This window comes from Ornithorhynchus anatinus, chromosome 1, assembly GCF_004115215.2.
Source record: "Ornithorhynchus anatinus isolate Pmale09 chromosome 1, mOrnAna1.pri.v4, whole genome shotgun sequence".
Taxonomy (NCBI): Eukaryota; Metazoa; Chordata; class Mammalia; order Monotremata; family Ornithorhynchidae; genus Ornithorhynchus; species Ornithorhynchus anatinus.
In genome coordinates this window covers 27,013,037-27,037,414 of record NC_041728.1, presented here as the reverse complement: position 1 = coordinate 27,037,414, position 24,378 = coordinate 27,013,037, and the positions used below count along the sequence as shown (strand labels likewise).

General features: G+C 55.6%; 2 protein-coding genes across 6 annotated transcripts in view; one reads left to right on the top strand and one right to left on the bottom strand.

The window, feature by feature from the left end:
- The window catches only part of THBS4 (thrombospondin 4), a 126,721-nt gene that overhangs the window by 60,465 nt on the left and 41,878 nt on the right, over positions 1 to 24,378 (bottom strand).
- MTX3 (metaxin 3) lies at positions 2,554 to 18,833 on the top strand. 5 transcript variants are annotated; one of them, XM_029059603.2, is made up of 9 exons: positions 2,554 to 2,647; positions 5,856 to 5,925; positions 8,512 to 8,604; positions 10,044 to 10,226; positions 11,842 to 11,918; positions 12,059 to 12,186; positions 12,788 to 12,939; positions 14,295 to 14,383; positions 18,261 to 18,833. In XM_029059603.2, the coding sequence occupies exons 1-9, from the start codon at positions 2,567 to 2,569 to the stop codon at positions 18,369 to 18,371; spliced, it is 984 nt and encodes a 327-aa protein (XP_028915436.1). In that variant the 5' UTR covers positions 2,554 to 2,566; the 3' UTR covers positions 18,372 to 18,833. The 5 variants fall into 5 exon arrangements, with proteins under 5 accessions (XP_028915436.1, XP_028915445.1, XP_028915461.1 ...); XM_029059612.2 differs by lacking the exon at positions 12,059 to 12,186 and adding an exon at positions 6,997 to 7,073; XM_029059628.2 differs by lacking the exon at positions 14,295 to 14,383.

The window sequence follows — 24,378 nt, the reverse complement described above, 5'->3', positions numbered from 1 at the left end:
AATATAATGGTAATAACTATATAATAGCTGTATAATATTAAGAGAATTAGTAGTCTATTAATGCCTGCCTCTAAGCTGGTCGGCAGGGAACGTATATCTGTCTATTGTTATGTTGGACTCTCCCAAACACTGAGACAGTGCTCTGCACAAGTAAGTGCTCAATAAATACGACTGACTGACTGATTACTAGTAATTAACAGTGGTTATAAGAGCAGCAGCCGAAGTAGTAACAGCATTTGTCGGGGCCAGGAACGAGCAGCGTGGTCTAGTGGCTGGAGCCCGGGTCTGGGAGTCAGAAGGGCCTGGGTTCTAATCCCGCTTCTGCCACTTGCCGGCCGGGTGACCTCGGGCAAGTCACTTCGCCGGGCCTCATCTGTAAATATAATAATCATACCGATGGTATTTGTTAAGCGCTTACTATGTGCAGAGCACTGTTCTAAGCCCTCGGGGGATACAGGACGATCAGGTCGTCCCACGTGGGGCTCACAGTCTTCATCCCCATTTTACAGATGAGGTCACTGAGGCACAGCGCAGTGAAGTGACTTGCCCAAGGTCACACAGCTGACAAGTAGCGGAGCCGGGATTAGACCATGACCTCTGACTCCCAAGCCCGGGCTCTTTCCAGTGAGCCACGCTGCTTCTCTATATGGGGAGATGAAATATTCAGTATATGAAAATTCAATACGGGGATTGAAAAATGTAAGCCGCACGTGGGACGATCCGATTACCCTGTTTTTACCCCAGGGTTTAGAACAGTGCTTGGCACATAGTCAGCGCTTAACAGATACCATCATTATTATTATTATTAATAAAATGGGGATGCAGACCGTGAGCCCCACGTGGGACCCCCTGCTGACCCCGCCTCTCCCCCAGCGCTTAGAACGGTGCCCTGCACAGAGTTAGCGCTTCGAACAGCGCTCTGCACATGTGAGCGCTTTCCAAAGACCAACATCATTATTCTTATTCGCTCCTCGGGGCCTCAGTTCCCTCCTCTGTCAAATGGGGATGCAGACCGGGAGCCTCCCGGGGGACCCCCTGCTGACCCTGCATCTCCCCCAGCGCTTAGAACGGTGCCCTGCACAGAGTTAGCAGTTAGAACAGTGCTCTGCACATGTGAGCGCTTACCAAAGACCAACATCATTATTCTTATTCGCTCCTCTGGGCCTCAGTTCCCTCCTCTTTAAAATGGGGATGCCGACTGTGAGCCTCATGTGGGACCACCTAATGGCCCTGCATCTCCCCCAGCGCTTAGAACAGGGCTCTGCACACAGTAAGCGCTTAACAAAGACCAACATCATTATTCTTATTCGCTCCTCTGGGCCTCAGTTCCCTCCTCTGTCAAATGGGGATGCAGACCGAGTCCTGCTGACCCCGCCTCTCCCCCAGCGCTTAGAACAGCGCTCTGCGCAGAGTAAGCGCTTACCAAAGACCAACATCATTATTCTTATTCGCTCCTCTGGGCCTCAGTTCCCTCCTCTGTCAAATGGGGATGCAGACCGAGCCCTGCTGACCCCGCCTCTCCCCCAGCGCTTAGAACAGCGCTCTGCGCAGAGTAAGCGCTTACCAAAGACCAACATCATTATTCTTATTCGCTCCTCGGGGCCTCAGTTCCCTCCTCTGTCAAATGGGGATGCAGACCGGGAGCCTCCCGGGGGACCCCCTGCTGACCCCGCCTCTCCCCCAGCGCTTAGAACGGTGCCCTGCACAGAGTTAGCGCTTCGAACAGCGCTCTGCACATGTGAGCGCTTTCCAAAGACCAACATCATTATTCTTATTCGCTCCTCTGGGCCTCAGTTCTCTCCTCTGTCTAATGGGGATGCAGACCGGGAGCCTCCCGGGGGACCCCCTGCTGACCCCGCCTCTCCCCCAGCGCTTCGAACAGCGCTCTGCACATGTGAGCGCTTTCCAAAGACCAACATCATTATTCTTATTCGCTCCTCGGGGCCTCAGTCCTCTCCTCTGTCAAATGGGGACGCAGACCGAGCCCTGCTGACCCCGCCTCTCCCTTAGAACGGCGCCCTGCATTTGCCCTTCATCAGCCATCGGAGCCTTTGCGTGAATGAATATCTGGTTCTTGCACCATTTATCTATCAGCGTGGCTCAGTGGAAAGAGCACGGGCTTTGGAGTCAGAGGTCATGGGTTCGAATCCCGGCTCGGCCACTTGTCAGCTGTGTGACGGTGGGCGAGTCACTTCACTTGTCTGGGCCTCAGTTCCCTCATCTGTAAAATGGGGATGAAGACTGTGAGCCCCACGTGGGACAACCTGATTCCCCTGGGTCCCCCCCAGCGCTTAGAACAGTGCTCGGCACATAGTAAGCGCTTAACAAATGCCAACATTATTATTATTATTATCAATGTGTAATGAAGTGTAATAAATCCCACTATTGTAGTGATTATTCTCGCCGCGGGGCCGGGGGCGTCGAATTGAGGGGGGGGGGAGGGGGGGGGTCTTTGCTTTATTTTTTTCCCGCCCTTTTTTTCCCGCCCTTTTTTTTCCCGCCTCCGCGCGGGGGGCCGCGCGGCGGCCGGAAGTGGCGCGCGGGGCACTTCCGGGGCGGCGCCAAGATGTCGGCGGCGCTGGAGCTGCGCTGCTGGGGCGGGGGCTGGGGGTTGCCCTCCCTGCACGCCGACGCCCTCGTCGTCATGGTGAGAGACCCCGCCCCCTCCCCCGCGCGGAGCGCTGCCCTAAGCGCTCGGGACGCTAACGCTAGTGATGCCACGGGGGAAGCCCCCTACTCTGTGCTAAGCGCTGCGCCCAGCGCTGCCAGGAGAGAGGACTGGCCTGCCCCAGGCAGTTGGGACGCTCACGCTAGTGAGGCTACGGAGGAAGCCCTTACTCTGTGCTGAGCGCTGCGCCAAGCGCTGGAATTAGGACCGGCCCGCCCCAAGCGCTTGGGACGCTAACGCTAGTGATGCTACGGGGGAAGCCCCTACTCTGTGCTAAGCGCTGCGCCCAGCGCTGCCAGGAGAGAGGACTGGCCTGCCCCAGGCAGTTGGGACACTCACGCTAGAGAGGCTACGGAGGAAGCCCTTACTCTGTGCTGAGCGCTGCGCCAAGCGCTGGAATTAGGACCGGCCCGCCCCAAGCGCTTGGGACGCTAACGCTAGTGATGCTATGGGGGAAGCCCCCTACTCTGTGCTAAGCGCTGCGCCCAGCGCTGCCAGTGGACTGGCCTGCCCCAGGCAGTTGGGACACTCACACTACTGATGCTATGGAGGAAGCCCTTACTCTGTGCTGAGCGCTGTGCCAAGCGCTGGAATTAGGACCGGCCCGCCCCAAGCGCTTGGGACGCTAACGCTAGTGATGCCACGGGGAAAGCCCCTACTCTGTGCTAAGCGCTGCGCCCAGCGCTGCCAGGAGAGAGGACTGGCCTGCCCCAGGCAGTTGGGACGCTCACGCTAGTGATGCTACGGAGGAAGCCCTTACTCTGTGCTGAGCGCTGCGCCAAGCGCTGGAATTAGGACCGGCCCGCCCCAAGCGCTTGGGACGCTAACGCTAGTGATGCTACGGGGAAAGCCCCTACTCTGTGCTAAGCCCTGCGCCCAGCGCTGCCAGGAGAGAGGACTGGCCTGCCCCAGGCAGTTGGGACACTCACGCTAGTGATGCTACAGAGGAAGCCCTTACTATGTGCTGAGCGCTGCGCCAAGCGCTGGAATTAGGACCGGCCCACCCCAAGCGCTTGGGACACTAACGCTAGTGATGCTACGGGGAAAGCCCCTACTCTGTGCTAAGCGCTGCGCCCAGCGCTGCCAGGAGAGAGGACTGGCCTGCCCCAGGCAGTTGGGACACTCACGCTAGTGATGCTACAGAGGAAGCCCTTACTATGTACTAAGCGCTGCGCCAAGTGCTGGAATTAGGACCGACCCGCCCCAAGCGCTTGGGACACTAACGCTAGTGATGCTACGGGGAAAGCCCCTACTCTGTGCTAAGCGCTGCGCCCAGCGCTGCCAGGAGAGAGGACTGGCCTGCCCCAGGCAGTTGGGACACTCACGCTAGTGATGCTACGGAGGAAGCCCTTACTCTGTGCTGAGCGCTGCGCCAAGCGCTGGAATTAGGACCGGCCCGCCCCAAGCGCTTGGGACGCTAACGCTAGTGATGCTACGGGGGAAGCCCCTACTCTGTGCTAAGCCCTGCGCCAAGCGCTGCAAGTAGAGAGGACTGGCCCGCCCCAAGCGCCCGGGACACTAACGCTAGTGATGCTATGCGGGAAGCCCTTACTCTGTGCTAAGCGCTGCGCCAAGCGCTGGAATTACAGAGGACTGACCTGCCCCAAGTGCTTGGAAAACTAACGCTACTGATGCTATGGGGGAAGCCCTATGTGCTAAGCACTGCTCTAAGCGCTGGAAATACAGAGAAGCAGCGGCCTGGCCCAAGCACTGGGGAAACTAAGGCTAATGATGCTATGGGGGAAACAAACCCTCACTATGTGCTAAGCGCTGCTCTAAGTGCTGGAAGGTCAGAGAAGTGGCCTGCCCCAAGCGCTTGGGAAACTAACGCTACCGATGCTACGGGGGAAGCCCTTACTACGTGCTGAGCCCCGTGCCGAGCGCCGGAAGGACAGAGAACCGGCCCGCCCTAAGCGCTTGGGAAACTAAGGCTAATGATGCTCTGGGGCAAGGCCTTACTATGTGCTGAGCACTGCGCCAGGCGCCGGAAGTAGAGAGGATTGGCCTGCCCTAAGCGCTTGGGAAACTAACGCTAATGGTGGTATCGGGGAAGCCCTTAATATGCGCCAAGCACCGTTCTGAGCGCTGGAAGTACAGAGAAGCGGCCTGGCCTAAGCGCTGGGGGCCGAATTGGACATTCCAAGCGCTCAGTACAGTGCTCTGCACATAGTAAGTGCAGTCGAATGAATGAATGAGAGTGAAGGTAGCGGTGAAGCCCTTACTCTGCGCCTAAGCCCCGGAAGTAGAGAGAAGCAGCCTGGCCTGGCGGGTGCGGAGCACTGGACTGAGCACCTGGGAAGGTGATGAGAACGATGGCACTGGTTTAGCCCCTTACTATGCGCCAAGCACCGTTCCGAGCGCCGGAGGTACAGAGAAGCAGCCTGGCCTAGTGAGTAGAGCCCGGACCTGGGAGTCAGAAGGACCTGGGTTCTCATCCCGGATCCGCCGCTCGCCTGCCGGGTGACCTTGGGCAAGCCACTTCACTTCTCTGGGCCTCAGTTCCCTCATCTGTGAAATGGGGATGAAGGCCGTGAGTCCCTCGTGGGACAACGTGATGACCCCGTATCCACCCCAGCGCTTAGAACAGTGCTTGCCACATAGTAAGCGCTTAACGAATACCATAGTAATGATAATCCTGGGCGAGTCACTTCACATCCCCGAGTCTCAGTTCCCTCATCTGGAAAATGGGGATTGAGACTGTGAGCCCCACGGGGGACCGTATCCACCCCAGCGCTCAGAACAGCGCTTAACTTCTCGGGGCCTCAGTTCCCTCATCTGGAAAATGGGGATGAAGACCGTGAGCCCCACGTGGGACAACCTGATTCCCTTGTGTCTACCCCAGCGCCTAGACCGGTGCTCGGCACATAGTAAGCGCTTAACAGATACCAGCATTATTATTATTAACAGCGCCTGGCACGTAGTGAGCACTTAACAGATACCACCCTTATTGTTATTAGAACTGAATAGACATCGATTTAAATAAATAAAATGACAGATGCCTAAGTGTTGTGGGGCGGAGGGGGGGAGGGAAGCAAAGGGAGCAAGTCAGGGCGACGCAGAAGGGAGTGGGAGATGAGGAAAAGTGACCCGGAGCAGGGCCGGGCGTGACTCGGTTGGTCCTGCCGTCCGGATTTCCCCCTCCTGCCCCCCGCCTACTGAAATGTCTGACTGCAAACCTTTGTTTCAGGCCTATGCCAAATTTTGTGGTGCGCCCCTTAAAGTGAATGTTATAGATAAGACCTGGAGAGGCTCAAGAGGTACGGTCTATAAAAACTTCAAACCCTTTCCCTCCTCGTCGTCTCCGGCTCTTTTGTTTTGGGGGAGAAGCGCGGGGAGGGCCGACCCCCGGGGCTGGACCCGTCTTTTGTTTCTTTAGCAAAATCATTCACGCGCTTTGCTTCCGGCAGAGGCGGTCGGATTCATTTCTGCTTAGGGGTGCTCGCTCCAGAGAAGAGCTTTCCCCTTAACGGGCGTTATAATTCGTTCATTCAGTCGCATCTATTGAGCGCCTACTGGATGCAAAGCACTGGGCCGAGCGCTTGGGCGAGTACGACGCTTGCCTGCTCCGCGACCTGGGGCAAGCCGCTTAACTTTTCCGTGCCTCAGTTACCTCCTCTGTAAAATGGGGATGAAGACTGTGAGCCCCACGTGGGACGACCTCACTGCCTCGTATCCACTCCGACGCTTAGAACGGTGCTCGGCACATAGTACGCACTTCACAAATGCCATCGTTATCATTATTCCAACGCGCATCGCTCTCAAGTCTCCCTTCTCCCATCCACGACTCATCCATTTCCCCCCTCGAATCCAGCGAACCACCTCATTCCCCGCCTTCATCGCCCTCCTGAAATGCCGCCGCCTCCAAGAAGCTTTCCTTGACTCGTCGCCTCCCCTCCTGGTCATTTGCCCTTCATCAGCCATCGGAGCCTTTGCGTGAATGAATATCTGTTTCTTTCACCATTTATCTAGTTGCTTTTTGGGAGTTTGTTTCTGATATGCGAATCGGTGGCCTTAATCCCTTAGCCCTGTATATCCGGCAATGCACGTCTGCTTAGTCTCCCCCGCTAGACTGTAAACTCCTCTAGGGCACGAAACGGTTCTTTTTTTTACCTCCGACGTATGTACGATCCCCCACTCCTACTACCCAAAAGGACTCTCCCAAACAGTGCCGAATGATAAACACCAGAAACGTGTTTCTCCAAAATTGTCTTTGGGAAATTGGACCCGGTACCGTGTTTGTATAGCTTTTCCGTCACTGAAAACGTACTGTAAACTGAAAAGACATGTGGTGGGTGATTTCCCCTTTTGACTGCAGTTCTTATTCTTAGGAGATGTGCCAATTTTGACCTCAGAAGACAGTGTTGTCTCTCAGCCAGCAAAAATACTAAACTTTTTAAGAAAACAGGTGGGTTTGAATTTCTTGGAGAATTGTCGTCCGGTGAGCTAGCTGGTCGTCAGCCTCTCGTGTCATTTTAAAACTAAAAGGCTCAAACGAATGCTTGCGTGTTTGTCGGCTAAACCCGCTCTTTGGAAATCTCCTAAAACAGTTAAGATGCGTCTTCAGCCTGCGTCCGATCTGTGGATCTTGTTGAGTTACCTCGAGATCACGCTGGGCTGCACACGATGGTGGTTCCGATTTTAACGTTCATGTGCTGAACTTTCTTGGCCCACAGTCATTTCGGTTCTGGGGAGCGAAGACGACTGAATGCCAGTTTTTCGCTAGAATGCTTTTTTTGCCCTAAAGCTAGGAAGTGTCTGTTGCTGACATTTTTAGCTACACATTCCTAGAGCGTCTTTCCCCTGAGAGCTTACCCACCTCCAGCAACAGGAGGCACAGAAAATACGCGGCTTAAACATCTGTAGCCTGGCCTGGTGGAAAGGGCACGTTTTCACAAGGAATCAATCGGTCAAGGGTATCTGTCGAGCCTTTACTGGGTGCAGAGCACTGTACCGAGCGCGTGGATAGGTACCCCGAAATAACGTCGTTAGAGACGATCCCTGCCCACAAGGAGATTACAGGGTAGTGAGGGAGACGGATGCTGAGATAAATTAGAGTAAGGGGGAACGGCAGAGAATAAGGATGTGTGCCACGGTGGAGTGGGGCTGGGGGTGAGGTGCAAACCAAGTGCCCGGGGTACAGAGCCAAGTGTGTAGGCGACACCGAAGGGAGAGGGCGGAGGGGAAATGAAGGTTTAGTCAGGGAAGGCCTCTGGAGGCAGCCGGGGGTCCAGAGACCCGGGTTCTCATCCCAACTCTGCCCTCGGCCCGCTCCGTGACCTTGCCGCTTAATAATAATAATGTTGGTATTCGTTAAGCACTTACTAGGTGCAGAGCGCTGTTCTAAGCGCTGGGGTAGGTACAGGGTCATCAGGTCGTCCCACGTGAGGCTCCCGGTTAATCCCCATTTTACAGATGAGGTCACTGAGGCCCAGAGAAGTGAAGTGACTCGCCCACAGTCACACAGCTGACAAGTGGCAGAGCCGGGAATCGAACCCATGACCTCCGACTCCCAAGCCCGGGCTCTTTCCACTGAGTCACGCTGCTTCCCCTAACTTCTCCAGGTCTCGATTTCCACATCAGTAAAACGGGATTAAGATCCCCCTTCTCCGTCCCTCTTAAGCGCGTGAGCCCTGTGAAGGACACGGATTACGACCCGTCCGATTCCCTCGTGTTTGGCCCGGGGCACGGGCACCTAGTAGACGCCCAGAAACGCCCCTCGGTTTTCTCCGTTTCGGCGCCCTTTTAAGCCGATCCTTTTGGAGGGAGAGGGGATGTCTGACGTAGCTTGCTGCCTCTGACCACCCGCAGGGCGTCTCTGCCCCTGCGCCTTTTGTTTCGGCTAGAAATACGACGCGGACCGCGAGCTCTCCGCCAAGCAAGGCGCCGACACGTTGGCTTACGTCGCCCTCCTGGAAGAGAAGCTCCTCCCCGCCGTGGTGAGCCGCCCCCCCCCCCACGGCCCGGGGTCGTTGGAATCATCTCTTTCGGCCCGGGCGCTTAGGAGAAAATGCTTCCTGCGGCGTAGAAAGAGGAGGAGCGGGAGGAGAGGAAGCGCGTGGCGGCGGGTCTCACGAGGGGCGATCCCGGGTTGGGGGGCTCCCTTCCGTATCGCAAGGAAAAGGGGGCCGATTCCGGTGTTGGGATCTAAGCGGGGGGAAGAGCCGGCTCCGTCCCCGAAGGGAAGGGTCACTGAGGGGGTGAGTTCCACCCTCGGGGGGCCTGAGGGACCGGAAGGGCCGATAAGGGACTGCTCCCCGACCTCGGGTGCACTGACCCCCCCCCCCAAAAGACCCAGCCCCGCTGCGCTCAGCTGCTCTCCCGCTACAACCCCGCCCGCACACTTCGCTCCTCTGATGCCAACCTTCTCACCGTACCTCGGTGTCATCTAGCTCACCGCCAAACGCTCGCCCACATCCCGCCTCTGGCCTGGAACGCCCTCCCTCCTCAATTCCGACAGACAGTCTCTCTCCCCGCTTCAAAACCTCATTGAAGGCCCACCTCCTCCAAGAGGCCTTCCCTGACTAAGCCCTCCTTTCCTTTTCTCCCCCTCCCTTCCGCGTCGCCCTGACTTGCCCCCTTTATTCACCTCTCCCCAGCCCTACAGCACTTACGTCCACATCTGTAATTAAAAAAATTCTATTAATGTCTGTCTCTCCCTCTAGATTGTAAATTTGTTGAGTGGGAGGGACTGTTTCTGTTATGTAGTTACCTTCTACTCTCCCAAGTGCTCACTGCAGTGCTCCGCACACAGTAAGCACTCGATAAATACGACTGACTACTAAGCCACCAGAGAAGCGGTGTGGCCTAGCGGAAGGAGTGCGGGCCCGGGAGTCAGAAGAGCTGGGTTCTCGTCCCGGCTCTGCCGATCGCTCGCTTTGTGGCCTTCGGGTAGTCACTTCACTTCTCCGAGCCTCAGTTTCCTCAACTGTAAAATGGGGACTTAATACCTGTCCTCCCTCCTACTTAGACCGCGAGCCCCATGCCGGTCCGAGGCCTAATTAACCTGCCCCAGCACTTAGAACAGTCTTTGACACATAATAAGCACTTGACAAATACCATTAAAAAACCCTCCAAAATCCCTGTGTCTTAAAATACTACTCGGGCCGGCTGGGCCGGGCGGGAATCAGTCACGTTTACAGAATGTTTACTGGGTGCAGGGCGTTGTACTAAGCGCTCGGCCGAGTCCAGTACGGCAGAGTTGATAGACGCGTTCCCTGCCCACAGCAATCTTCCACAGCCTCGAGCGAAGGAGGAGGAGGGAGTGTGGGCATGTCAGAGGGGCCTGCCGGCCACGGGGACGAAGGGAAAGGGGCCCGTCGTCCCTGACGGTTTTCGGGAAAGCAGCCTGTGTTCTTTCTTCCCACTTGGGGTACAGCTTCACACGTTCTGGGTCGACAGCGACAACTACTTCACCGTGACCAAACCCTGGTTCGCCGCCCGGATCCCCTTCCCCCTGAGTTTAATCCTGCCCGGGAGGATGTCTCGGAGAGCGCTGGACCGGATCCTGCTGACCAGGGGAGAGTCTCCCCTCTCGCCCCTCCAGGAGGTGGAAGCCCAGGTGCGGATACAGGTTTCGGGGGAGGGAGGGTGGAGATTAATGGGAAGAGGCAGGAAGGAACGGCACTTCATGCGGCACGGCCTGGCGGAAGGAGCCTGGGACCGGGAGTCAGGGGACCTGGGTTCTGATCCCAGCTCTGCCACTTGCCTGCTAGGTCACCTTGGGTAGGTCACTTCACTTCCTTGGGCCTTCATTTACCTCGTCTCCAGCATGGGGTTTCATGCGTGGCTCAGTGGAAAGAGCATGGGCTTGGGAGTCGGAGGTCATGGGTTCAAATCCCGGCTCCCCCACTTGTCAGCTGTGTGACCTTGGGCAAGTCACTTAACTTCTCGGTGCCTCAGTCACCTCATCTGTAAAATGGGGATTAAGACCGTGAGCCCCACGTGGGACAACCTGATTCCCCTGTGTCTACCCCAGCGCTTAGAACAGTGCTCTGCACATAGTAAGCGCTTAACAAATACCAACATGAATCGCTGTTCTCCCTCCTGCTTAGACCTTGAGCCCCATGTGGGACCTGGTGATCGTAGAGAAGCGGCGTGGCTCGGTGGGAAGAGCCCGGGCTTGGGGCTCAGAGGTCATGGGTTCGATACCCGGCTCTGCCACCTGTCAGCTGGGTGACTGTGGGCGAGTCACTTCACTTCTCTGGGCCTCAGTTCCCTCATCTGTAAAATGGGGATGAAGACGGTGAGCCTCACGAGGGACAACCTGATTCCCCTGTATCTACCCCAGCGCTTAGAACAGCGCTCTGCACGTAGTAAGCGCTTAACAAATACCGACATTATTAGTAGTAGTCGTAGTACAGTGCTCAGCACAGAGTAAACTCTTAACAGATCCTCGAATTCTTATTTGGATCGATGGGATTTATAGAGCACCTTCCCTGCGTGCTCGTCTAAACAGTTGGGAGAGAACACTTGAATTAGGCATGATCCCTACCCGCAAGAGGCTTACCATCTAGCCAGGGAGACAGACATCAAACTTGTTTTCAGAGAGGAGAAGGAAAAGATGTAGATGAGGGAGTAATGAAAATAATGGCATTTGGTAGGCGCTTACTGTGTGCCGAGCACTGTGCTGAATGCTAGGGTAAGTACGAGATCGAGAAGTCCCACCTGGGGCTCACAGTCTGACTCCCGGGCCTGGACTCTTACCCCTACGCCGTGCTGTTTCCCTGCACTTCCATTTATGTTTTTATGGTATTTGGTTTTGTTTTGATGGTATTAAGCGCTTACTGTGTGCCCAAGCACTAGGGTAGGTTCCAGGTCCCCCACGGGGCTCGCAATCTTAAAACCCATTTTACGGATGAGGTAACTGAGGCACCGAGAAGTGAGGCGACCCGCCCGAGGTCACACAGCAGACAAGCCCCGGCAGAGCCGGGACGAGAACCCGGGTGCTTCCGACTCCCGGGCCCGGGCTCTAGCCACTAGGCCGTGCTGCTTCTCTACCCAAGTGCTACAATTGGGTGGGAGGGCTGAAGGCCTGAAGTGATAATAGAGTAGGAGGAAATGTAACGGGGGGAGAAGAGAAATTAATCCGGGAAGGCCTTTGCGGAGTGTTGTGGACATTATTTTTCTTTTTTTTGGCTTCCACAGCCCTGAAAAGTCACATTTCTTTTTGTCAGATATACCGAGATGCCAAGGAATGCCTCAACCTCCTATCGAACAGATTGGGAACATCTCCGTTTTTCTTTGGAAACATGTGAGTAATCTCCGCCGTAGAAACCGGTGATGGCAGGCCCCCGTTTTCCTTCCGAGCCGGCGCCGGGGGTGCCAGAAAAATGGAATAAGTTGGAATCGAGTTTTTTTCCATCAAGTTCGTTAATTAACCAACCTCCGCAGGTCAGCTGCAGTGTCCTGCCACCCAGGTCAGATGGTTCCGCCGTCTCCCGGGTCTCCGCCCACACTCGTCCCAGCCCTGTCTGCGGAAAGATAGCCGGCACCTACGTATTTCTGCCGATCGATCGATGGTATTTATTGAGCGCTCCCTTTGTGCACAGCACTGTATTAAACACTTGGGAGAGTCCCCCTGCCTACCAGCCTTCAGGGGGTTCCACTGCGTTTTTGAAATAAACCTCATTCACTCCCTCCCTTGAACTCGTAGGACGCTCTCGAGGTTAGGCGGGGGGGGGGGGTGGGGGGGAGAGCGGTCTGGGGAAAACGAGGAGAAGAAGGAGAAGCAGCGTGGCTTAATGGTTAGAGCACGGGCCTGGGTTCTAATCCCAGCTCCACCGTTTGCCTGCCGTGTGACCTCGGCCAAGTCACTCCGCTTCTCTGTGTCTCAGTTTCCTGATCTGGAAAGTGGGGGTTCGGTGCCTGTTCACCTTCCTACTTAGACCGTGAGTCCCTTGTGGGCCGGGGACTGTGTCTTGCCTGATGAACGCGTATCTACGCCGGCGCTTAGAACAGTTCTCTACACATAGTAAGCGCTTGATAAACGTAATAAAGATAATGAAGGGCACTGGCCTGGGAGTCAAGAGACACCCTTCTTCTCGGGTCCACTTTCAACGGAGCATCTCGACGTGGTTTTTTTTCTCATTTTGTTCTTTTCTTTGTTCCCCCACTTGAAAGGCCAACCACTCTGGATGCCTACGTGTTCGGGTTCCTTGCCCCTCTGTACCGCATCCACTTCCCCAAGGTCCAGTTGCAAGAACACCTGAAGCAGCTACCCAACCTCTGTCGTTTGTGTGATGACATCCTCGAGGGTTATTTCGGCCTCACAGGTGAGATTCCTTCGGGGGACGCCTCGGGGGGCCGGGAATTCTCACTTTTTCTCCGGTCCTCTTTGAGCGTCTGCTCGGAATCCAGTCACCTCATCGAGCGTCCGTCCCGGAGTCCCCGTCTTAAGCCAGGAGTCGGGGGTAGAGGGGAGACGGGGGTGCCACCTGTCAGTTGTGTGACCGTGGGCAAGTCATTTAACTTCTCTGCGCCTCAGTTCCCTCATCTGTAAAATGGGGATTAACTGTGAGCTTCACGTGGGACAGCCCGATGACCCTGTATCTACCCCAGCGCTTAAGAACAGTGCTCTGCACATAGTAAGCGCTTACCAAATACCAACATCATTATTATTATTAGAAAAGTCAACAGGTAGAGTCATACGTTTGGAGCTCCGCCAGGGCGGGAACGGAAATTCCTTTTCAAATTCCACTTCTACTGCGCAAGAGTCAAGTCCTAAAATCCTACTTTAATTCCGACCACGTTATCGGCAACTGAGGTGGTGGGTGTTTATTGTTTCTGGTTGCTTCCTATGGCCGTTGCCGATTTCAAGCCGTACTTTTGGCCCTTTTGCTTGGGTTCGCTTCGGTTTGCCTTTAGTTAGGAGACGGGGCACGGTACACTCAGTTCCCCTGTAACGTGGGGGTCCCATCCTTGACGCCCCCACGTTTGGGGGAACCCCCCTCACCTCCCCATCCAGACCAGCCTCACGGGTGCAAAACTCTTGCTTCCACCATCGCGATCACGTTCTATCCAGTCAGACGTGCGTCGTCGGAAGAACGTTCCCTGATTCCCTAAGCGCGTTCTAGCCCAAACCCCTCGTGCAAAGCCGCGTGGCGGCAGAACCGAGCGTATTTTTCTCCCTGCGCAGACACGAGGTACAGCGCGGGCGGTTAAAACCGCAGTTTCTCAACCGGCAGCAGGCAGCCCCCGGGGGCCTGTGGGGCGGGTGGCAGGGAAGGCCTGGGGCGGCAGGTTCCTGTGGGTGCCCGCGGCCCGACGGGAGCCTGGCTGGGGCGGATCGGGTCCAGGGAACGAAGGAAGGGGAGCCGGCCGCAAGCGGCTTTCTTTCCTGAGGAGGTCGAGTTACCCTTGTGCCGTTACCGTAAAAATCCTCCCCGCTTGGACGGGAGGGAGAGATCCGACGACACCCATTGTCTTGGAGCCCGGAGGGAGGCGGACGGCCTGTGCCCGGGGCTCCTGGCTCGAGCCGTGGCCCCAGAATCATCCCGCTGCGGCCGCCGAGGACGTCAGAGCTCTCGATCGGCTGTCGGCCCGCTGAGTCCCAGCAGGCTAGGCTAACGGCTCTTCGGGCTTTCTCAAAACTTCTCGTCACTCTCTGCTTTCCATCTTGGCTTTCTAGGCTGCTGTCCAGCTGGACCACAGGCCGTAGATGCAAATCTGCAGAAACTCACCCAGCTTGTAAATAAGGAATCCAACTTGATTGAAAAGGTCATTTTTTTTCTCTTTTGATCTCTACTTTCCAATCCTTTTCTCCCCTCCTCTCTCTCTGTGCCCCCCGCCCCCTCCTCTCTCCCTCTCTGTCCCGGTGTCTACTCTCTTGGCAATTTTGGGGGTGCCTTAGTCCAAGCCAAGCACGGGTCCGTCAGTTTCCATCCACCCGAGTCCTGTTCAGGACTCTCTGTCTGAGAAGAGGGTGTCCACCCTCAGCGTCTCGTTTTTAGCATCTAGAAAGAGCAGGAGCCCGGCCCGCTGCGAGAGGATGGCCGAGGAACGTGTGGGTAAAGTTACGTGGGTTAAGGCAGGGAGGACGATCCCATGCGGCGAGCGAGGTGTAAGAAGGGGCCGCGCTCCGACGATCCTCCTCTGCCGACCCCCGTCCGCACTGCCTTCAAGAAGTTGCATGATGTAGCGGGTAGAGCACGGACCTGGGAGTCAGAGGGTCACGGGTTCTAATCCCGGCTCCACCACTTGTCTCCTCCGTGACCTCGGGCCGGTCACTTCGCTTCTCTGGGCCTCAGTTACCTCATCTGTAAAATGGGGATTGAGACGGTGGACCCCATGCGGGACAGGGACTGTGTCCAACCCGTTTTGCTCGTATCCACCCCAGCACTTAGTACAGTACCTGGCACATAGTAAGCGCTTAACAAATACTGCACTTATTGTTATTATTGTCATTATTATTAATAAGCACATGGCACACCGTAGGAAGCTGATCACCTCCTCTCCCCCCCCCCTCTGATTTCCTTAACCAGGGCTCATCCACACCCGAGCAAGCCAAGCCCAGGCTCATTTAGTCGGCCAGGGGTATTTACTGAGCACTTACTTTGTGCAGAGCACTGGCCTCTGGGCACCCTCCCAGCTCCCCCGGCTTTCAGGCAGAGTTGGTTCGGCTCCCCGGTTTCCGGCAGTGGCTCTTAAACTCCCCCCGAGGTTCACCTGGCCAGTTCCAAGCCGGTTAAAGAGGCGGAAACCGGGAGGCCACGGAACCGCTGGCGGACTCTGGGCTGGTCCGGGTGACGGCCCCGGGTGGCTGGAGCCGAGCCAGCCGGGCCAAGTGGGCCGGGGGCAGCGGCAGTTGAAGAGCCAGCTCTCCCTACCCTCCATTTCACTCCAGTCAGAAGTTTCCACCCTGCCGCCTCACCCCTTCCACCCATTTCAGTGGGTGGGTTCCCCAGACGCAGCCGAACGGCCCGGGGACCTGGGGGTCTTCGGGGGATCCGTCCCCGAGGGCCAAAGCTCTGAACGGGCACCCGGTGGTGGCGGCAGAAACGGCAGCAAACTGGCCTGGGGTAACAGGAAGAGTTGGTTTCTTCCACCTCCCGTTTCTTCTCCCTTCTTTCCTTTCTCCTTCTGCTCCTATTTCTTTTATGGTGTTTGTTATCGCTTACTCTGCGCCAGCCGCTGGGGTAGATCCAAGCTAATCAGGTTGGACGCAGTCCCTGTCCCACATGGGGCTCAGTCTTAATCCCCATTTTCCAGATGGGGGAACTGAGGCCCAGACGCGAAGTGACCTGCCTAAGGTCACACGGCAGACGTGTGGCGGAGCCGGGATTAGAACCCAGGTCCTTCTGACTCCCAGGCCCCGGTTCTATCCGCTAGGCCATGCTGCTTTCCCTCCCTCTTCCTTTACTCCCTCCCTCCCCTCGCTTGGCTTCCTCCTCGCCTCCCTCCCCCTCCGTTCCTTCCCTCCTTCCCTTCCTTCCAGGTGCTGAGCTGAGCTGTGCGATGCCAAGAGAAACCACTGGGATTGTTTAGGGAGGGGGAATGTGACGGCGAGGGAACGGGAATGTGGGATTCCAGGGGCTCACGGGACAGGTCAGGTGGAAAACCGCGGTTGTGGAGGGAAGGAAGAGGACGGAACCCCTCCGGCCTCTTCCAGTCAGGGGCTCTTAGCCCGCAGTCACCCACCGCCTTCCCTGGGGCGAGGGCTTTCCGAGAGTGGAACCAGTTCCTTTCACGGAAAGGTGAACGCGGAGCAAAGCAGAGTCGCTCCCAAGAGCCTGCTGTCGCTCCTCGGAAGGTCTCCTAGGGACCCCCCGAACCCTCAGTGGCTTCTCAGAGCCCGAGAGCCGATTCTCCTCCCAGCGCCGGCACCGCACTTGGCCCTCTGTTTTTGCATTTGGACATTCCGAGTGAGGACGCCTGACGCCGCGTCCCCCGTGAGGGTGGACGAGAGGCCGTCCCCGAAACAGCGTGAGCTCCGCGGGTGGAAGGGGGCCGGTGGCCACCGAAGGGGGTGGCGAGATGCGGGTTCGATTGGTTGCTCCAGGCCTTTCTTCGGGGCCCGGGGTGGTTGATACACCCCTCCCCGTGCCCCGATGGGGGTCAGAGTTCCCCTGAAGGTCTGACCCAATTCTGGGTCACCTAGGAATCTGGATTTACCTTCAACTCTGGGTCAGGTGCTTAGCACAGTGCTCTACCTACGGTAAGCTCTCAGCAGATACTGTTGATCGACAGGATATATGTTGCGGTTGTCTCAAATTCCTCAGTTTGGCCCGTGATCCAGTGAGACAGTTACTTTCCCCACCTTCAAGGCCTTACTGAAGGCATTTCCCTTCCAAGAGGACTTCCCTAAGCCCTCGTTTCCTCTTTCCACACTCCCTTCTGCATCACCCCGACTCGCTCCCTTTATTCATCCCCCACTTTCCAGCCCCACAAGCCCTTATGTACTTATCCATCATTTATTTATCTTAATATCCATCTCCCCCTCTAGACTGTAAGCTCATTACGGGCAGCGAATGTGTCTGTTATACTGGAGTGTTGTACTCTCCCGAGTATGGGGCCACCTATACGGTAAGTGCTCAATAAATACGATTAATTGATTGATGATCCCTAAAGCTGAGACCAGTGTATCCGGTCCAGATACATCACACTAGTGTCAGCCCAGAAGGAGGTGGGTCCCAGAAGCCCCATGGGTGGCCTGGCTTTCATTCAGTCAATCATATTTATTGAGCGCTTACTATGTGCAGAGCACGTGGCTCAGTGGAAAGAGCCTGGGCTTCGGAGTCAGAGGTCATGGGTTCGACTCCCGGCTCTGCCACTCGTCAGCTGTGTGACCGTGGGCAAGTCACTTCACTTCTCTGTGCCTCGGTTACCTCGTCTGTAAAATGGGGATTAACTGTGAGCCTCACGTTGGACGACCTGATTACCCCGTATCTACCCCAGCGCTTAGAACAGTGCTCTGCACATAGTAAGCGCTTAACAAATACCAACATTATTATTATTATTATTATTAATAGAACGGTACATATAACATACACATTCCCCACCCACAACGAGCTTACGGTCTAGGAGTGAAGGGAGACACATTAATGTAAATAAATAAATGACAGATGTGTACATAAATGCTGTGGGGCTGGGTGGGGGGACGAGCAAAGGGAGCAAGTCAGGGCGATGCAAAAGGGAGTGGGAGAAGAGGAATAGAGGACTTAGTCAGGGAAGGCCTCTTGGAGGAGATGGGCCTTCAATCAGGCTTTGAAAATGGGGAGAGGAATCGTCTGTCGGGTTTGAGGAGGGAGGGCGTTCCAGGCCAGAGGCGGGACGCGGGCGAGAGGTCGGCGGCGAGGTAGGCGAGATCGAGGTACCGTGAGGAGGTTGGCATTAGAGGAGCGAAGTGTGTGGGCTGGGTTGTAGTAGGACAGTAGCGAACAGGGCCTGGCCAGTGGTAGGGTCCGGCGAAAGCCTGCCAATAAGGGGGAAGGCCGCCCGTCGTCTTCAGCCGTCCGCTTGGCCGAGGCCGGCCCTACCGCGCTCAAGCGCCCTTGCCGTTGGCCGTGGACTCTGGGCCTCGGGTGACACGTGGTGGTCCCGGTGTGGGACACGACCGGAATCCCGAGCCTGACGCGTCCCTTTGTACTTCCCGCAGATGGATGACAATCTCCGCCACAGTCCTCAGCCTCCCCATCGGAAGATACCGGCCCTTAAGCTCACCCCGGCAGCGGCGGAGGACGATCCGTCTCCGCGCCCGTCTCCCTGACCGCCGCCCTTGAGAGCCTCCCGGCGCTTTCCTTCAAGACCGCCGAACTCCTCGGGCTCCGGGGCGGGCCGGGCCGGCCAGAGGGCCGATCTCTTCTTCGCACGGGGCAGCTGCTCGGGACCGAGCTCCCGCCCGCTGCTCCACCAGCTCACAGTGTAGCGCCATCACCCACTCAAACGAGAGCCAGCGAACGTCGAGAAGGGACATCGCCCCCGGATCCCGGTGGGCCTCTTGAGTTCCCAGTGGTCGATATGAAGTCATGAATCCATTGTTCCGAGCGTGCACTGTTTTAATTTATTCAGGCTATTTCTCTGTACGCGTTATTCCGGCGCTCCTCAGGCAGGCTGGTCCGCCTAATGATGTGCGATGGCTTGGCCCGGTTTGTGTTCTCTTCTGTTTCCCCAAAAGCGTTCTATTTTAGGGTTCAGAACCTAATATAATGATCCATTAGCGGCAGGAAAACCCTCTGTCTTTAATTTTCACCCAACAGCAAGGAATGTGCTCTCAAACGGTGCTTTAATCCGCTTCAATCTTCTGTTTTCCCGAATATGTGGAAACCAGAAAGTCAGCTATACAGCTAACTGGCCACGAAATGCATTTCCACGCAATTTGGGCTGCTTGGGGAGGATGGGCGGTTCGGCCTCACCGTCCTTCTCCAAGCCGGGGTGGTGAGAGAGGGTGGAGCCAGTAAGCCCTTAACGGTTACCATTTTTTAAAAATTGGGAAGGAGAAAAGGGGCGTCTCTAGACCTGATCCTTCTCTGGGCGGGATGATGAGAGAAGTCAGTGTGTTGGCCTCGATGATGCAGCCCGGGGTGTGCGGTCACGGCACGACCGTCCCTGACGGAGTTTCCAGGCCCGCGATGTCCTGGGCCGGAGTGACCCGGTCACGGGGCAGGATTTAAGGTACTCGACAGCTGTACGTCACCTCCCGAGCACATTCCGCTCTCCAAAGAGTGGACCGTGTAATAATAATAATGATGGTATCTGTTAAACCCTTACTGTGTGCCAGGCACTGTAGTGGATACAAGCAGATCGGGTTGGACCCGGTCCCTGTCCCATGTGGGGCTCACGGTCTCAATCCCCGTTTTATAGATGAGGGAACTGAGGCCCAGAGAAGAGAAGTGACTCGCCTAAGGTCACACAGCAGACAAGTGGTAGTCAAATCCCGGACCTCGTTGGAGAATCCAAAAACAGGCATCTGAAAAGAGTGGCGGATTTAAAACCACTTCTTTCGTACGTATTGGTTCCTCAGAAAGTAGAGCCGTAGTATATTTGAGAATATTTCCTTCCGGACCCAAGCTTGCTTGTTGATCTGTGATTCCGGGGTTTTCGGCATAATGGAGTGTTTCTCGAATTGGGCTTTAAGGGTCACGCAGGGTGTTCGCGAATCACGTTCCAGGTCCAGAAACGGGTTTCTGAGGAAGCGAGACCGGGCCTTTGTTTTTCCTTGCTGGAATGAGCTCGGTGGGCTTTGACTCCCCCTCCCCTGCTGATTATTTGAATGGTTCTTTTTGTGGGGAAACTGTTTATTGCAAGTATCTGCGGATCACTTTAAATAATGCATCACGAACTCCAGAATGAGAAAGAGCCTCACCCTCTCTCGATGCGTCGTCCTGGGAGTTTGTCCTAGGGAGTTTGACCTGTGGTCCCTGGGTGGCTGAAAGAGTTAATTTCTAACTAGGCTAGTGGGAGAATAGGAACAAGTTGCCGATGGACTTTCTTTTTTAAAAAAATGATATTTTTTAAGCGAGGTGTGTCATGCACCTCTTCTAAACGATGGGGAAGTTACAAGTTAATCAGGCCGGATGCAGTCCCTCTCCCAATGGGTCTCCACAGTCCTAGGTGGGAGGGAGAATTTAATGAATCACCCATTTTGCAGTTGAAACGAGACACAGAGGAGTGAAGTGACTTGCTTAAAGGTCGAACAGCGGTCAAGTGGCGGAGCCGGGATTAGGTCGCGGGTCCTCTGACTTCCAGGCCCGGGTTTTATCCACTAGGTCACGTTGCGTCCAAGTTAAATGGAAGCTTTATAGAAGTAATTTACTAAGCGTTGTGTAACTGCTAAAATACTCATTTTGGCCTAAAAAATGTGGAGACTGAATTTAAGCCGTGTCCGAGGCGCACCCTGATATTTTGAAAAATCACAGAAGGAGAAATGCGACGTCGGCCTAGCCCGCGCGACTTTTCCAGAATCCATATGCCTACCCGACCAGATACGAACCGGGAAAATTGATATAACTCTCAAAGTTATTTTGGACCCTTCTTAAAAGACAATATGTCTTCATCCCTTTGGATCACGAGTTCTTTCCATCACTTGCATTAGTCGCTTAAAGGCCTGCCCTTTCTCTCGAAATAATTGGATGGTCTGGAGCAAAATACCAGTGGAAAGATCTGGGACAATTAGGAGGGAGGGGTGGGAAGAACCGACATTTGAAGGCCGGGCGAGAGGGGTGAGATCAGTAGAAGGCAGAAATGTGTTTTTTGGATGTTACGTAAGACCACGCGTATGGCCCCGACCGGACCAGACCCTCGGCTCGTCCAAGTCCAGGGCCCTGTCTCCGGACGGGGATGACGGGGTGAGGCGGGGGTGGGGGACGGTGTCCCCGTCTACCCCCTGGAAGCCCACCCTCCCGGTGTGGGGGTCAGAGCAGTAACCCTTTACGGACTGCTCGTTCACGACCCGATTCAGAGTCCCTTGGAAACCCCAGATGTTTTCAGCCGGCGGTAACGGTTCCCATATGTTTGCCACCCACCGTGCGAAAACAGGTCACCCCGGGTTTGTTTCGCATCGGGGCCGGGGGACAAATCCACGGATCCGGACTCGAGAACGCCCCGACGGCTACCCCGTCGTGGCGGGAAGGAGGGAGGAAGCGGATCCGGAGGGAAGGAGGCCCGGATTGCCTTCGGTCACCGGCGAAAACCCTAAACGGGGTCCGGCCTTCCAAGGGAGCGGCCCCAGAGGGCCGTTACGACCTCGGGCTTCTCGTCACACACCACGAGGGAGTGGGAGCGTTCTGTCGAGTACTGGATCGGATCGCCCGAGGGGACAAAAAAGCCCGGGTGAATTTGAAATCATTAGTCCTGGAAACACCTGCTGTGGCCATTCGGGAGAATTAGGAGTGAAGTCTCCGACCTCGTGTAAGCGATTCCTCTGTTCAGTCTATTTCCCCGGGTGGAGGCAGTGTGGCCTGCTGGAAAGAGCACAGCTCCAGGAGTCAGAGACCTGGGTTCTAGTCCCGGCTCTGCTCCTGGCCTGCTGGGAGACCTTGGGCAAGTCGCTTTACCTCTGTGAGTCTCAGTTTCCTCAGTTGTAAAATGAGGCTAATACCTCCTCCCCGCTCTCCGCCCCCTCTTGAGAGTAAAATAATGATGGGGTCACTGACATGGGTTTTCCTTGGGGGGGGGGGGAAAGGACCGTACCGATTCAAATTCTGATTGCTATTATTATTAATACTATAAATCATCGATTCTTGAGCGGGAAAGAAAGGACTTTTCAAGTCCAGAAAGGAAGATGGGGGCCTCAGAGACGATTTAGAGAGAGGTGGAGGATTTGTGATTGTTGCGCAGTTCCAAATATTCCCCCAGCCCGCTTGGTCACTGTTGATTGGTGTACACCTTGTGGGGAGGAAACCCATCTTGTGTGTCCAGATCGACTCTTCCGAGCACTCGGATTGGTGCGTCACACCCTGGGACTGTTACTGCTAAGTGAACGAGGGAATCGGTGGCATTTAGCGAGCGTCTGCGGTCTCTAGAGCCTTGTACTCAGTGCTTGAGTGATAAGAATCGTGGTATTTATGAAGCGCTTACTGTGTGCCAAGCATCGTCCTACGCGCTGGGGTTAAGACTAGATCACGTTCCCTGTCCCGCTTGGGGTTCACAGCCTATGGGGGAAGAAGAAAAGGTATTCATTCCTCACTTAGACGACGAAACTGAGGCCCAGAGAAGTTTAAGTGGCCTGCCCAAGGTAGCTCCTGTAGATATTTTAACTCTCTCACGCACCTGGTTTTCCAAAAGGCGGCGTGGCCCAGTGGAAAGAGGCCGGGCCTGGGAGTCCGAGGACCCGGGTTCTTATCCTGGCTCAGCCACTTGTCTGCAGCGTGGTCTCGAGCAAGTCACTTCTCTGGGCCTCAGTTCCCTCATCTGCAGAATGGGGATTCAGTCCCTCTTTCATTCATTCAATAGTATTTATTGAGCGCTTACTATGTGCAGAGCACTGTACTAAGCGCTTGGGATGAACAAGTCGGCAACAGATAGAGACGGTCCCTGCCTCTTCTCCCTCCTACTCAGACGTTGAGCCCCATGTGGGACCTGATTATCCTGTATCTGCCCAGTGCTTGACCCATTGTAAGTAATTAACAAATAGCACTATTATTATTCTCATTATTCAATATTCATTCAATATTTCTGGCTTCCCTGTCTCCTGGCATGCCATTCAAACAATCAATGGACTTTACTGAGCGCTTACTATGTGCAGAGCACTGTACTAAGCGTTTGGGAGAGTACAGCAGAATTAGCAGGCGCATTCCCTGCCCATGACGAGGTTTCCGTCCAGTGAGAGTGTATGGGATGTGGAGGCGGGAGGGGCAAGAGTTCTGTTCCTCTCCCGCCTCAGTTTCCCCACTTAGAAATCAGGAGGTAATATCTGTCCATTTACCTGAGTCCCGGGGACGTGGGGATTTGAGGTCCGGCCGTTCCGGCCCGGAGTTCCGTGTATTAGCAGTCGCTAAAGTCCGAACGTGTTTTACCGCAGCCATGTTTAAATGCCAAGAGGGAAGGAATTCTCAATAATCGGTGCTGTAAAGTTTTTCCAGGAAATCTGTAGAAGCTGCATATGGAGCTGACGTTTCCCTCCTCCCCCAATAAAGCCTCCGGTTGCCTGAATATTTCCGCTGAAGTGTGACCTTTGCCCTTCGAAGGGAAGCCATAACTGGGCCCGAAGGCGAGGGGAGGAACTGGCTTCGTTTTCTGACTGGGAAGAAAGCGGCACTGGGAAGGGAGGAGGTGACATTTATAATAATAATAATAATAGTATTTGTTAAGCGCTTACTATGTGCCAAGCACTCTTCTAAGCGCTGAGCACTTACTGAGCGCTCACTGTGTGGAGACCACCGTACTAAGCGCTTGGGAGGATAGTACAATATGACAATATGACAGATGCATTCCCGGCTCACAACGAGCTTACGGTTTAGAGGGGGAGACAGACGTTAATAGAAATAAATAAAATTACAGATACGGATTTAAGTGCTGTGGGGCTGGGAGACGGGGGCGGTTGAATAAAGGGAACGAGACAAGGTGACGCAGAAAGTGGGAGAAGAGGACAGGAGGGCTTAGTCAGGGAAGGCCTCGTGGAGAAGATGTGCCTTCAATAAGGCTTTAAATGGGGGAGAGAGTGAATGTCTGTCAGATACGGAGAGGGAGGGCGTTCCATGGTGGCGAGATAGACGAGAGGGAGGTACAGCGAGAAGGATGGCATTAGAGGAACCGAGTGTGCGGGCTGGGTTGGAGTAGGAGAGCAGCGAGGTGGGGTAGGGGCAAGGGGACGGGGGGCTTTAAAGCCGTCCCTAAATTCCGCGGCGGCGAGGCCCGAACAGACAACTGACCGATGGGGGTGCCTCCAACCGCGGGCGGGAATCGGGGTCGCCTCGTTTCACCGGACCTCTCCCGGGGGCCGTGGGAGGAAGCCGCCCACCCGCTAACGAGCTTTTCAGATGTCACTGGGTGGGCGGGCTCTGCGGACCGCGGAGGCCCTCGCGAAGCCCGGACCGAGAACCCTTCCAGCCGAAGAAGCCGGAGAGGTGGGAAACGTGGTGAGGAAATGAGGTGACTCGGCGCGGGGGAGCAACGAAGCCGGGAGCACGTGGGGGAGCGAAACAAAGCGGGGAGGAGCCCAGCGGGGAGAATAGTCATTTCACAAGAGAGCGAGGCTAGTCTAGACGAGAAAGCGCTAAAATGGCCGTGGTCCCGTCGGCCCGAGCGTGGCCGGGGGCCCGGCGGGGGCACCGTGC